At 29.7% G+C, this 12812-nt stretch overlaps 1 protein-coding gene across 1 annotated transcript in view; it reads left to right on the top strand.

The window, feature by feature from the left end:
• The window catches only part of LOC105366274 (uncharacterized), a 177905-nt gene extending 165579 nt beyond the window's left edge, over window positions 1–12326 (top strand). The window contains exons 6-9 of the mRNA XM_011504658.1: window positions 3196–3414; window positions 8095–8223; window positions 10557–10598; window positions 11091–12326. Of these exons, the coding sequence (XP_011502960.1) occupies window positions 3196–3414; window positions 8095–8223; window positions 10557–10598; window positions 11091–12326 (1626 nt within the window). The remainder of the gene's footprint in view (window positions 1–3195; window positions 3415–8094; window positions 8224–10556; window positions 10599–11090) is intronic.
• Window positions 12327–12812: the final 486 nt, after the last annotated feature.

The raw sequence follows: 12812 nt of genomic DNA, 5'->3' as shown, positions 1-12812 counted from the left end.
AAAATAATAATTGCACTTATATATATCTATACATATGTAATTATATATATATGTATATATATTTTTTAATTTATGAATGATAAATTAGTATTTGATAATGTGATATCTTTTATCTATTTTTAGATCTGGAATAGTCTGTATAATCTGGAATAGGCCTTTTGAGAGTAGTATTGCAATGATGTTTTAATTAACATAATGCAATATAATTATTTTTTAATAAGGTCTCTATTATTTGATATCATAGTTTACTATAAAACTTCTTGTACATCCGAAGATTTTAATAAAATTGGCTTTTAATTTAATAATTTTATTTATTTCAGTCGATTAATTTGCAATTGATTCTTCTTTTCTAAAAAAGTATTACATGTAAATAAAGTATTACATGTATATTAAGTATCAACATAGTGCAGTTTAATTTATATCAAAGTTTTGACATGTTTGATATAAATTCAAGTTGTGGAACATACGCAACTGTATAACATTAAGCTCTACATATTTCAAACAAATTATCAAACAACATATAAAACATATTTACTATAAATGTAAATACACATAAAGGGAGTTGAAAATATTAGTTTATATAATTATTAATGAAATAAAATAATACATAAAACCGAACTGAAATTTGTGCAACTATATTGATGATTAAAAAATAGTGTGGTTTCAAAATAAAATAAATAATTATCATAGCATAGAAGTGATGGTATTAGATTTATTTCAGGAATGGACTAGAGATGGGATATTCTTATATCAGATGTGCATGCTCCATTTTCTCACATTTGCTTACTCTACGCTGTCTTTCATTCTATTCCCGAAATACTTTCCTTCAAATACTATTCAATGCTTTTTACAATATGTGCTTTAATTAAAAAGATTTATAATGTTGTACTACTCTAAGAAGTATTGTCTATTATTTCTTTAGTTACTCACTTTGTATTTTTATTACTATTAAATATGTTAGTGTAGGTAGTTGGATCACAGAAATAGTTTGTCTGCGTTCACAATTTTGAAATGCTTGAAATAAAAATTATTCTTAAAGTTATTAAAATTTTAGATAGTTTAAAGTATATATATTTGAGTACGATTTTTATTTTCTTCTTATTTCCCTTGCGTTCATATATTATTTTAGAATACATAGAATTCTGTGTGATATCGAACTTTTCCTCAAATATATGAAAGTCCGATTCTTTGAAGCTTCCTGGACATATATTATATAAGTGGTATGCTATATATCCGACCTTAATAGAAAACGTTAACCGAAGTAATTTAAATCTCAATGTATTTATTTATATCTATGACATATATGCAGACATTGAGCTAAGGCGGTTGAATTTCTTGGTGGCTCAAATAGAAATAAAAGTTACGTTACTGCTTGTGTATGATTCTCTTTTATATAATTTTTAACTATGTATTTATTTGTATTTGTGATATCCTGTAAAATGCTAATCGACATATTGACATACCTAAACAACATATTTGTTAGTGCTTACAAATATCCCGGTAGGCTAGTGTCTGGCCATTAGCTCTCTCTCTCTCTCTCTCTCTCTCTCTCTCTCTCTCTCTCTCTGTGTCCATGTGTATATGGATAATGCGCCTGTATGCACGCGCGCGTATATCGTTCAAATCTCGCATCCCGATTATTTGGCAAATTAATTTAGGTATTCTTTCCGATACTGAGGAATGATTGAATAAATATCGATGAGAATTACGTACACCTTATAAATTGAGCATAATATTTTGTTTCAATAAATTATTATCTTTAATATTGGAAATGTAATTGTTAGTATTTGAAAACTTAATGCATGCATTCTGACTTTCTAATCGATTAAATATTTATATTTTAATAAGAATAATCAGTAAATAGATATGTAGAATAGATTTATAAAAAAATGATTCATATTCAAATTAAATTTCAGATATATTGTATCAGAGGATGTTATCAGAATAATGATGCTTATTTAAAAAGTAAAACAGATTATTCGGAATATTTGTAATAATATACGTAAATCTCTCACAAGGTACTCGATCATTGCTATTGTATTCTAACCCTGACTATGCATAAACTTCGATAACATATTGAATATTATGTAGAACTTTTCTTTTACTTTATATCAATATGTGGTTCAGGAACTAGCACTAATATACTCGCTTTAATTATGCGTACAGCGTTGATGTATTATTACGTGTTATGTGTATGAATTCTACAATAATATTTCACAAAGATATTTCATAATCGGTAAAGTAAAATTAACAAATAATTTTACTGTAATGTATAGTTATAGGTGTTGCATTTATATTTAATAAATTGATACTGTTTTGGCAATTTTCATTGTATTAATGTTTACAATTGAAAATGACTATATCTTTATCATTTTATCATAAATTTTAGAAAGTTTGTATTTTTCATAATTTATATTTTACTATTTGGAAAAGAAATAATTTGCATGAAGCAAATTGTGATTGACATATTTAAATTTTTTTACATTTTCAATTGTTTTTTATTAAATATTAATATAGATTTTGCATATCAAAATTTGTAAAAAAAAACGTATTAATTGACATACATAGATGTAACGTATAAATAGAAAAGTCGTAGAAAAAACTTTTAAAGCATCGTTATAAGTCTCATTAATTGAAAGTATGAAAAATTTTTTTTAATATAAAAAGTTTAAGATTATATTTATATATTAAATTTCAAAATTAATATATATTAATTATTCAACATTTATTTCAAATTCATTTTAAATTATGTGATATGTGCCATATGTCTCGTAAATATATATATATATATATTGTTTTTTTTAGATACAAATGTTATTAGCTCCACCGTAATAATTGTGCGCTCTCTTTCTCACACTCCATTTTTTTCATTGCTCCTACATTCGATTATTTATAAATAGCTCTCTCTCTCTCTCTCTCTCTCTCTCTCTCTCTCTCTCTATATATATATATATATATATATATATATATATATAGATATACGTTCTTTCCTACATTTTTATTTCTTTAATAGAGGCGTTGGTTCTACCGAGCAATGATCTCGGTGCAGCCATCGTGCGCTAATGAATATATGAAAAAAAGAATAAACAGTCAATAAGAGAATATAAATCCATATCAGTATTATTTTCCAAAAAAAAGTAACAAGTGCTCCCATAGACATAGTGCCGATGCCATGCGTGTTCGCTCTTGCTGTAGGTATGTCGCGAGTTTCAACGCGGGGCGTGCAAACGCGGCGAGACGGAGTGCCGGTTTGCGCACCCCCTCGAGACGGTGCAGGCGAACGAGGACGGCTCTGTGACGGTCTGCATGGACGCTGTCAAGGGCCGATGCAATCGGGACCCCTGCCGCTATTTCCACCCCCCTCTGCACCTTCAAGCCCACATTAAGGCCCCACCACCTCGGGCTAGCATTGCGGTAATGCATTCTCTGTCTGTCTGTCTGTTTCTCTGGTTCTCTTTACCGCTCCTCCCACTCTCTCTGTCCATCAATCTATCTATCTATCTAACGTAATTTCCTTTTCATATACAGGCACGCACATATACTCTCTCTCTCTCGATTTATTTCATTTCTTCTATTTTAATTTTGATTCTCTATTTATTTACAATTAACTGATTCCTCATTTTTATATTATGCTCTCCATTCTTCCTCACTCTAATATAATAAATTATTTACATTATTTAGAAATAAAATGATAAAATTTTGTAATAATACATACTTAAAGTGAATATTTAATAATTATTATTCAATTTTGGAATATTTTAAAATTATACTTTTCATAATAAACTTATGTTAAATAACAGAAAAATAATATTTTTATCATGTTTTTCAAATTGTAAACTATTCATGTTATTTTATGTCTGCACAATACTACTTAGAAGCATAAAAATAGTATTGACGTTTATTTAAATTACAAGAAAATAGATTATTTGTAGTTAATTAATAACTTGTTTTGTAATTTATTAACAGAATATTGCAGTTCCATATCTCCTTCTCGGTTTTATAACTATGTAATTACATTTAAAATTTTCTCTTTAACATTGAGTTTCTTTGGGTGTATTTCAATGAAGCTTCTGCTGCTGCGCTGCTTTTTGCCAATTTGCAAAATTTTTAAGTTTCACTTACAGTTGTAGTGAAATCTCCATTTGAGTTAAATTATTGCACTGTAAATATATAAACATTTATAAAGTATTCATATGTAAGAGATAGAGGAACAACCAGGAGTATTGGCTAAATGTTGCGCAGTGGTTACGCCGCTGATAATTATATCATGTGTTGAAATATAATATTTTTTTCTTTTATTTATTTATTATTTTTTGACAAATTTACCAAAAAAAAAATCCTAATCATCTTTATAAACATTATTCAGTAAACAGTTTTTAACACTGGTATCATTGTCTCGGTTTTCACATTCACATTGTAATTATTGCGTAATAATCTACTATTATTGCGTTATTGTGCCTCGTTTCAGTTTTTCGATATCCATACATCTTTTTTTCTTCATTTTAAATCGTGAACAAAGTATGTTGCTTTTATGTTTATCCATCTATTATTCTGTTTGGCGTACATAGTTGTGATTATCGTATTTTAGTGAGTAGTACGAAAACCAGTAATCTTTTTATTGTCACTGTCACTACTATTCTATTTCTCTCTTTCTAGCAGCCTATCGCAGCTACCAGGTGCAAATATACCTATAGACGTAATAAACACCAATCACCAGATCGCGAGTTCCATATAGCAATATATAAATGTTGTTAACATTCGTGAATTTTTTTATATCTGCTCCATTCTCTCCGCGCGCACTCAGCATCAAACGAAACTCATGGCTCACCTCATTGAAAGTTCTATTTTGACTTCATTTAATCCATAAATTTTTCTTCTTGATTTCTTTATTTTATGCTCGTTCATTTTCTTGAAGTACGTTATATACATTGTATAAAAAGCAAGTAAAAGAAACAAAAGAAACAAAGTACGCAGTAACGTGATATCGAGCGAGTGAAGGAGAATGGAGTGAGAATATAAAGTTAAAATAAAATTAAAGTAACGAGTACATACATTTCGTTCAAACACCCCGACACAAACCTGCTGACAAGCTGTGCTGCACGAACCCCAACTATATCAACCCTGCTGCTGTTTGCTGCCCTACACAAAGCGCTATATTCAAATTTTATTAGTGGAAGATAATTTAAATAAAACAAAGATAAATAACGTAACATACTGATGGGAATATGGATATTGTTGATTAAACAATATATTAAGTTGTATACTATTGATAATTGGCTTAACACAATAAAACAAATAAACTCTATTTTGTTCACTTAGTTCACATTACTAATGTATTTATTAATTATATTTCCTAAAATTAAGCTATTTTTATCTCGTTTTTTATTTTATTCATACATTTGTGATTATGGATACGATTTTATTGCCAGAGTTATCAATACTTATATAAACAAATGTTATATTTTAAGTTGTTTTTACTCTTTAATAAATTGGATAAAACGATAAAATTTCTTACCAGCGTGGCACTCAACCAAGAATTAATCCGCAAAATATTATCATCATTGATTAATAAAGGATCGTATGACTTCAAAATTCAGTTACTTTGAAAAATGAATTGTGTTATACACAGTTCATACACATTATTTTAAATTCTCATGAAAATTATATTTAAAAGTATAAATAACTTTTTTTCGAACTTACTAGAATTCTTTTAAAATAAAAAAGTCAATAAATAAAAATAAAGGGAAATTAAGAAAACCAAGACGTTTCTACAATATCATCCAGAAGACTATGCCACATCGAGGCACGAAGGAAGAAACTTTCTGATACTACAGCAAACAAGCTTGTTGGCGGGGAAGTTTCATTTTCTACAAGTGCTTTTCAATTCTAAGAGGATACATCGCGTATAGCTCAGCTCATTTTTCTTGAAAATTTTTTATTCTTAACTTGTTTCCTTCCCATTTCATTAATTAAAGTTCATTTTTTTAACGAAAATAAATAATGATTTTATATCTTAAATGTCAGAAAAAAGAAATTAACGATGATTTCATTATACATTTATATAATTGATTCGTTTAATAATTTTATTGTATAATTTAAAGTCGTGGTTTTTCTAATATGATATGTACTCTTTGGAATTGCCAAGCTAAACTTGAATGATAGTCAAGTTATTATAAACAATCATAAAAGATTTAAGCTTATATATATACACTCCATCTACATAGGTAGCTATGTACGCAACTAATACTCATATTAGAACAAATTAAAAATCATCTAATTTAAATGTAGATTTTCATATATTAAGGATAAACATATCTCTTATAATTGCACATTAAAAAATAAAACAAAATAAGAGCTTATACAAACAACTATAATTGTTTTAAATCTATAAACAAAAAAAGTACGAGAAGAAAGTGCAACGCTTATAAAATCTGGAAGATGGTTTGAAAAATTTACATAATGATATTAGCTTTGAAACAATTTCAGAAATTCTAATTAAACCAATAGGATTATTGACAATGAAATAAGAAAAATCTTTATAATTTATTTTTCTTTTTTGCATTAATTTTCTTTTATAATTTTACATCATACCAAGATTTATTTTTCATTATCTCCGGGACCATCTTAGAGGCAAGCTGTATTAATGCGTTGTGCTATATATGTAAACTCCTTCTTTGGGCCATAAGCTGATATCGAATGATGAAAACGCCGATACTTATACCGTCTTTTGATTATTATTCATTTATATAAGACTTTAATTATGCCAACAGTAATTTGTAGTTTTTGGAGCCAAGAGTCACGACTAGCCAGAAATGCAGCCTAACTTGGTGCTATTACTGCTACTAGTGCTGGTACTGCTACTGCTGTTATTGCTGCTGGTGCTGTTGCTTCAGTTGCTGCTGCTGCCGCTGCCGCTGCCTGTTGTTGCCTGCTGATCACAATGGGAAATAACTGTGCCCTAAATAGAAAATAATCTTTAACTTCAATAAATTATCTACATTTATTGATTTTCTTGTTTACTTATTTTTATTTCTTTTACCAAAGATTTACTTTCTATTACACTTTTATTATTTTAAATTTTTTCTTTAATTTTTATTGCTTAATATGTGATGTTTTAAAATCTTTAATAATGGTTTCAATTTTTCAGTTTGACAGATGCTATAAGAATATGAATGGATTGAAAATAATCACCATTTATAATTTAGTATATTACTTGTATATTTTTTGGATAGATTGTAGGTAAACTCGCAATAAGTACTTATATTTAAGTGGCGATTATTAAAAATTAATTTTTCTTTTCATTGCAGCGGTAATTTTCAGTTTTCAATTACTCCATTTATTTAAATGTAGTTTAATATTTATATATAATATATGTAGTGTTATTTTCTGGAGACAATTGAAGATATTTTGATCATCGGAGTTCGACGCACGCATCCGAACCAATAATGAAGTTTAACGTTAAATACATATTTTTCTGTTATAAATAATAATATACATATATGTATTTGCACGCACGTGCGGGCGGGTAAATACATGTAATTGCAACATTATTTTTGATTGTAATAAATAATTCAATATTTATAATATGTATAATAAATAATTCAATTAAGTATATATATATTATTAATTTTTTGCTTTCACATTAGATTTATAAGATTTTCTTTAATATGTTTCTTTTAGTATTATTATTGTTATTATTATTATCATTATTATTGATTATTATTCATTATAAATTTCATCTGCCTTTATACAATTTTATATCGTAGTCTCAACTTGTCTTTTTTTTCTTTTTTTGATTTTCTTCTTGCCCTCTCGCCTGACGATGCTTCATGCTTGCTGAAAACATAAAACCTTCGTATGCTTCGCTACCTGCCAAATTAACGCCTGCGCCCAACGCCGAATTATGATAATCCACGAAACCATGACGAATGAACCAAAAAATCATGCTCTCTCGGGGAAAACGGGGATAAACGAAATCAAAAACAAATCCTTATGTAATGCTCTCTCGGATCAAAAAACGCTATCTGTCTCTATATCGAAAAAATGTTGAATAAAACACCTGTCGAACATGCCTTCGCTGTCACTCGCTCGCAGACAGGAACGATGCCGTTGGCTGGCGGTGTCTCGGCCAATGCCGTACCTGGAGGACTCCAGAATGCCAATATAGCTAGCATCGAGCTCGGAAAGAAGCGGATGCGTGACTCCAGTGATGATCTGCTAATGGTACCACGGCTTATGCATGTTTACACTTTTCAGTTCTTCTTTTACAAAAATGATAGCTATTTCGAGAATCCGTTATTGCACATTATTATTATTACCCAATTTATTCATACATATATGATGAAATGAGATATCAACTGATAGCGGTACTCGAAATAACTCAGTAGTTATTACACATTTAAAATATAAATATAGTTAATACGATTGTAAATACACTATTGAAACATGTTTAATATATATTTTAACATATCTTCTTTATCATGGCGTAATAATGTTTAATTATCTGTTTTATACATGAAAATTCGAATAGATTTTCGAATATACTTTAATTTAATATTGCGTGCAAGAAAATTATAATTTTTACACGTAGCTGGCAAAATACAGTTTCTTTGTATTATAACACAAGCTATTAATTATTACTTTAAATAACGCGCCATGAAATGTTTTGAAAATTTCTAATTTCATACTTTTTTTGATCATTGGAATCTTATCAGTGCATATTTCATAATGTATTTATAGATAGCTTAACAATATTTATCTCTGTTTATTTCTACGCTATTTCAATCGCTTGGGATATACTATTTATTACATTAAATGTTATTATAAAATTGCTTAGACATTCTTATTTTAATGTATGAATTTTAGTCCCAAATGATTTATATCATAATAAAATTATTTTATTTCCTTTATCATATATTTTGAAAACACATTACAGCAATTAAAAATAAAAATTAGTATTTCACACTCTTATTAAATTTATTTATGATTTGCAATAAAATTAATGAACTTATTATCCAATTACTAAATTAAAAATATGAGTGTGTTTCATGTTTTATTTGATTTAGAAAGCTTCAATTTGTATCTGACTTTAAAGTACATTTTTTATTTAAAAACCTAATTATAAGAAATTGTTGAGCTCTTGTAATTAAAAAGCTTGCGCCGATGATGCATGTTGTGCTTACGCGATCCCGAGGTGATGGTATATTGTCATCTCCTCATGAACACTCTGAACCATGATCGAGTGTTGTTTTTCTTTTAATAACTGTAAAATGAACCGATTCGTATATACTTGAATTATTTTCATAACAGTTATCTTTCAGTGATGAGATATGTTTTCCATGAACACTGTAGATTGCTTACACATGTCAGCTACTATTGATCTTTTACAGTATTTTTAATAAATTTATATTTGAGCAATATTTATTTACAATATATTATTTTAAATACAATTTTTTCATCATGCTGAATATTGGCCAAATTTATTTGTAATATATTATTAGTATTCAGATCATTTTGGTATTATATTAAAATGACTATAGTACAATAGATATTATTTCAACCATACGTATTTAAAGATTTTATAGTTTTAAATTATTATCATTATTACTCGTCATGCGTTTCCTAATGAAGTCAGCTTTAAAGCTTCTGCATCTCATCGTAGCTTTAATAAACAATAAATTTTCTTATGACAAATGTTTCATTTTTTCATTTTGCTTGTACATTGATTTATTCGCATTTATTTCGCATTATTATAAAATCAGCACTCGCTGCACTTTCATTTCTCTACATTTCTTTTACACTCAAATATATATTATTTTTCTTATCTTTTTACATTTTGAATGATAATTATTCAGTAATTGGCATCACTCGTAACATTTTTAACATAAAATGCTATTAAAAAATCTTAACTTAATACATAGGATTTCTGATTTACTTAAAATTAATTATTAATGTGTAATCATCCGCGATCATCGATCTGTCAGATTTATAAAAAATATTAACATCTTGATATTAAGATTATTGATAGTAAAAAAAAGAACAAAAATAATTTAATGATTACTAATTAGGAAAAACGCGTTTTAAATGAGGACTAAACTGCCGTAAGAGTGACTTATAATTGTTTATATATATAATTGAATCTTCGTAACAGCTGTTAAATATATTATAGCTATTGTGTGTATGTGTACACACACACACACTCACACGCACACAGACACAAAGACACACAGACAGATATATATATATATATATATATATATATATATATATATATATATATATATATATATATAACGCAAAGAAAAGAAATTGCAAATTATACTGACGAACTTTCTCTATATAAAGAGAAATTTTCCAGTTGAATTTAAGAAGGATGCCTGGTCATTTAACAACGTCACTGAAAGCTGCGTCATCGGCACAACTTATAACATCAATATATTATACCTCAACTTTTAGCAACGTAATAAGTGCCCTTAATCCCGCAAAATCCTGACAAAATAATTAAGACAAACCTTATTCTTAATACGAATTCAAAACAAATTTTGTCTTTGTTGCAGATGGACATGAAGTCTGTCGGATCACTTTACTACGAGAATTTTGTAAGTGCAGTCAAAACATAGCATCATATTCCTGATATTTTTAAGCTTGTATGTATAAAAAGCGTTCTCATTATTTATCTTTGCTGAAGACTGTTCTGTTTTTAAATAATATTTGTGCTGCTTAAAGCATATATAAATTTTTTTTGATATTTTGTAAAGCTTGTTTATTGTTTTTTCTTATTTTTATCACTTGATTTACAATCAGCATATTACTTTGATTAAAATTTATTCATGATAATAGAATTCATTGGATATGTACAAAATCATAGTTAAAAAAATAACAGCAGTATATATTAAAGAATGAGGTTATAATTATCAATTTCTCTCAATAATATTTTATATTCGTAATACTCACGGCAGGCTCTATATTGAGCCATTTCATAGAGAGAAAAAATAAATATTAAATAATTTTGAGAGCGTATAACCGATGTTCAAAAAAATTATTCAATTATAACATATAATCATTGGGCATTCTGCTACTCATTTTTTCAGGCCTTCCCAGGAATGGTACCGTATAAACGTCCAGCGGGCGACAAGTCCGGCGTACCGGTTTATCAACCAACCGGTGCAACAACCTATCAGCAGCTTATGCAGCTCCAGCAGCCCTTCGTGCCTGTGTCATGTGAGTACACTGGAACATCACCCCTTCCTGCCCAAAATTCGAATCAGTCGGTCGTTACCGCCGTGCAAAATTCGATACAAAGCCAAGGTAATGCGGTGAGTGCCGAGGCTGCCGCCGCTAATGGAATCCTCGTGGATCCGAACAATCCACCGCCACCTCCGCCATCGAACGCGAACAACGATAAACAATCGTCAAACGCGAATCACGAGTCCGAAACTTCTTCAGTCGTTGGTCAGAACTCTCACGAATTGAATCATTCGGGATCACCGCAACAACAGATTAACCAACAAATCCACCAAGCTCTGAGTGCTGCTGCCGCTCATAATGCTTCTATAAATACAATCACTTCAATGGCTGCTTTGAATACAGTTCCTAGTATAGTTAGCATGAATTCTATAGCTACAGCAGCTTCAATCACAAATATGAATTCTGTTGCGAATATGAACTACTCAATGGCAAACATGGCCAATATTAATGTCCTTAGTAGTCTCGGGATGCACTCCAATTTATCTTTTGACCCTGCAGTTTTGGCTAAGGAGGTCGCTCAAAAAAATTACGCGAAAGCTATTAAATTATCGCAGCAGGCCGCGGCATCTCAGCAAGTGGCAGCAGCCTCCTACAGTTTGAACCCTCTGAATGCTCTCAACTACACAGGCGTTGCACTAAATAAGCAGGCTCTTGCTGGTCTTAGTCAGCAACCAACTGGATTACCTGGAGCAGCTGGACCGAGAACAATGATTACAGGTTTGGGTGGATTGCATGCCGGAGCTGCAGGCTTGAGTTCACCTCTTCCAGCTGGCCTACTCGCATATCATCGACCACCACCAGCGGCTACACCAATAAATCCCTATTCTCTTATCAGACACCAGCAGGTTCTGACAACAAATCCCTATGTCCAAGCCTCAATCCCGACAGCTTCTGTTCAAACCACACCATACATTCAAAATCCGTATGCGATGATACCCGGTATGCCTGGTGTAGCAAGCGCTATACAACAAATTCCCACTGCCGGCCCCGCAACTATTGCTACCCAACCTCAAGTTGCTATTCCTGCAGCGAGTTCGGGTGTTATAATGCAACCTTATAAGAAAATGAAAACTACGTAAGTGATAATGTACATTTACGTTGCAACGTTCAGCGATGACGATCTCGGTAGTCATGAAATTCAGTTTGAGCTCGATGTTACAAATCAAGTTGATGCTTTTATTGTCCGCATATTATCTGATAAAAAATAAAATTCAGATCAATTGAACCGTTTGATACCTGTATTAGTATTTATATTATTGCATGTTAAAACTCATTATGAATATATTAATTTAAAAAATCGTGATAACTGAACTATTACTCGACTATAATGACGGTATAAACCAAGAGTTCCAAGAAAAAGAATAGTTTCATTTTCTAGTCAGAATCATCGCTAAACAGTGCCTTATTAAAGAAAGCATTGACACTTATCGTTTTCAGCAAGTTTCATTTATCGCAACTTGTTTTCTCTTTTTATTTTTAACGATTAATTATGGTATCGACGGATTTTATTAATGATTTTCTTAATGAATCTTCATGAATTAACTTGGTTAAATGTTCCAAGCATA

Source organism: Ceratosolen solmsi, unplaced genomic scaffold, assembly GCF_000503995.2.
Source record: "Ceratosolen solmsi marchali unplaced genomic scaffold, CerSol_1.0 scaffold58, whole genome shotgun sequence".
Taxonomy (NCBI): domain Eukaryota; kingdom Metazoa; phylum Arthropoda; class Insecta; order Hymenoptera; family Agaonidae; genus Ceratosolen; species Ceratosolen solmsi.
This window is presented reverse-complemented; position numbering and strand designations above follow the sequence as displayed.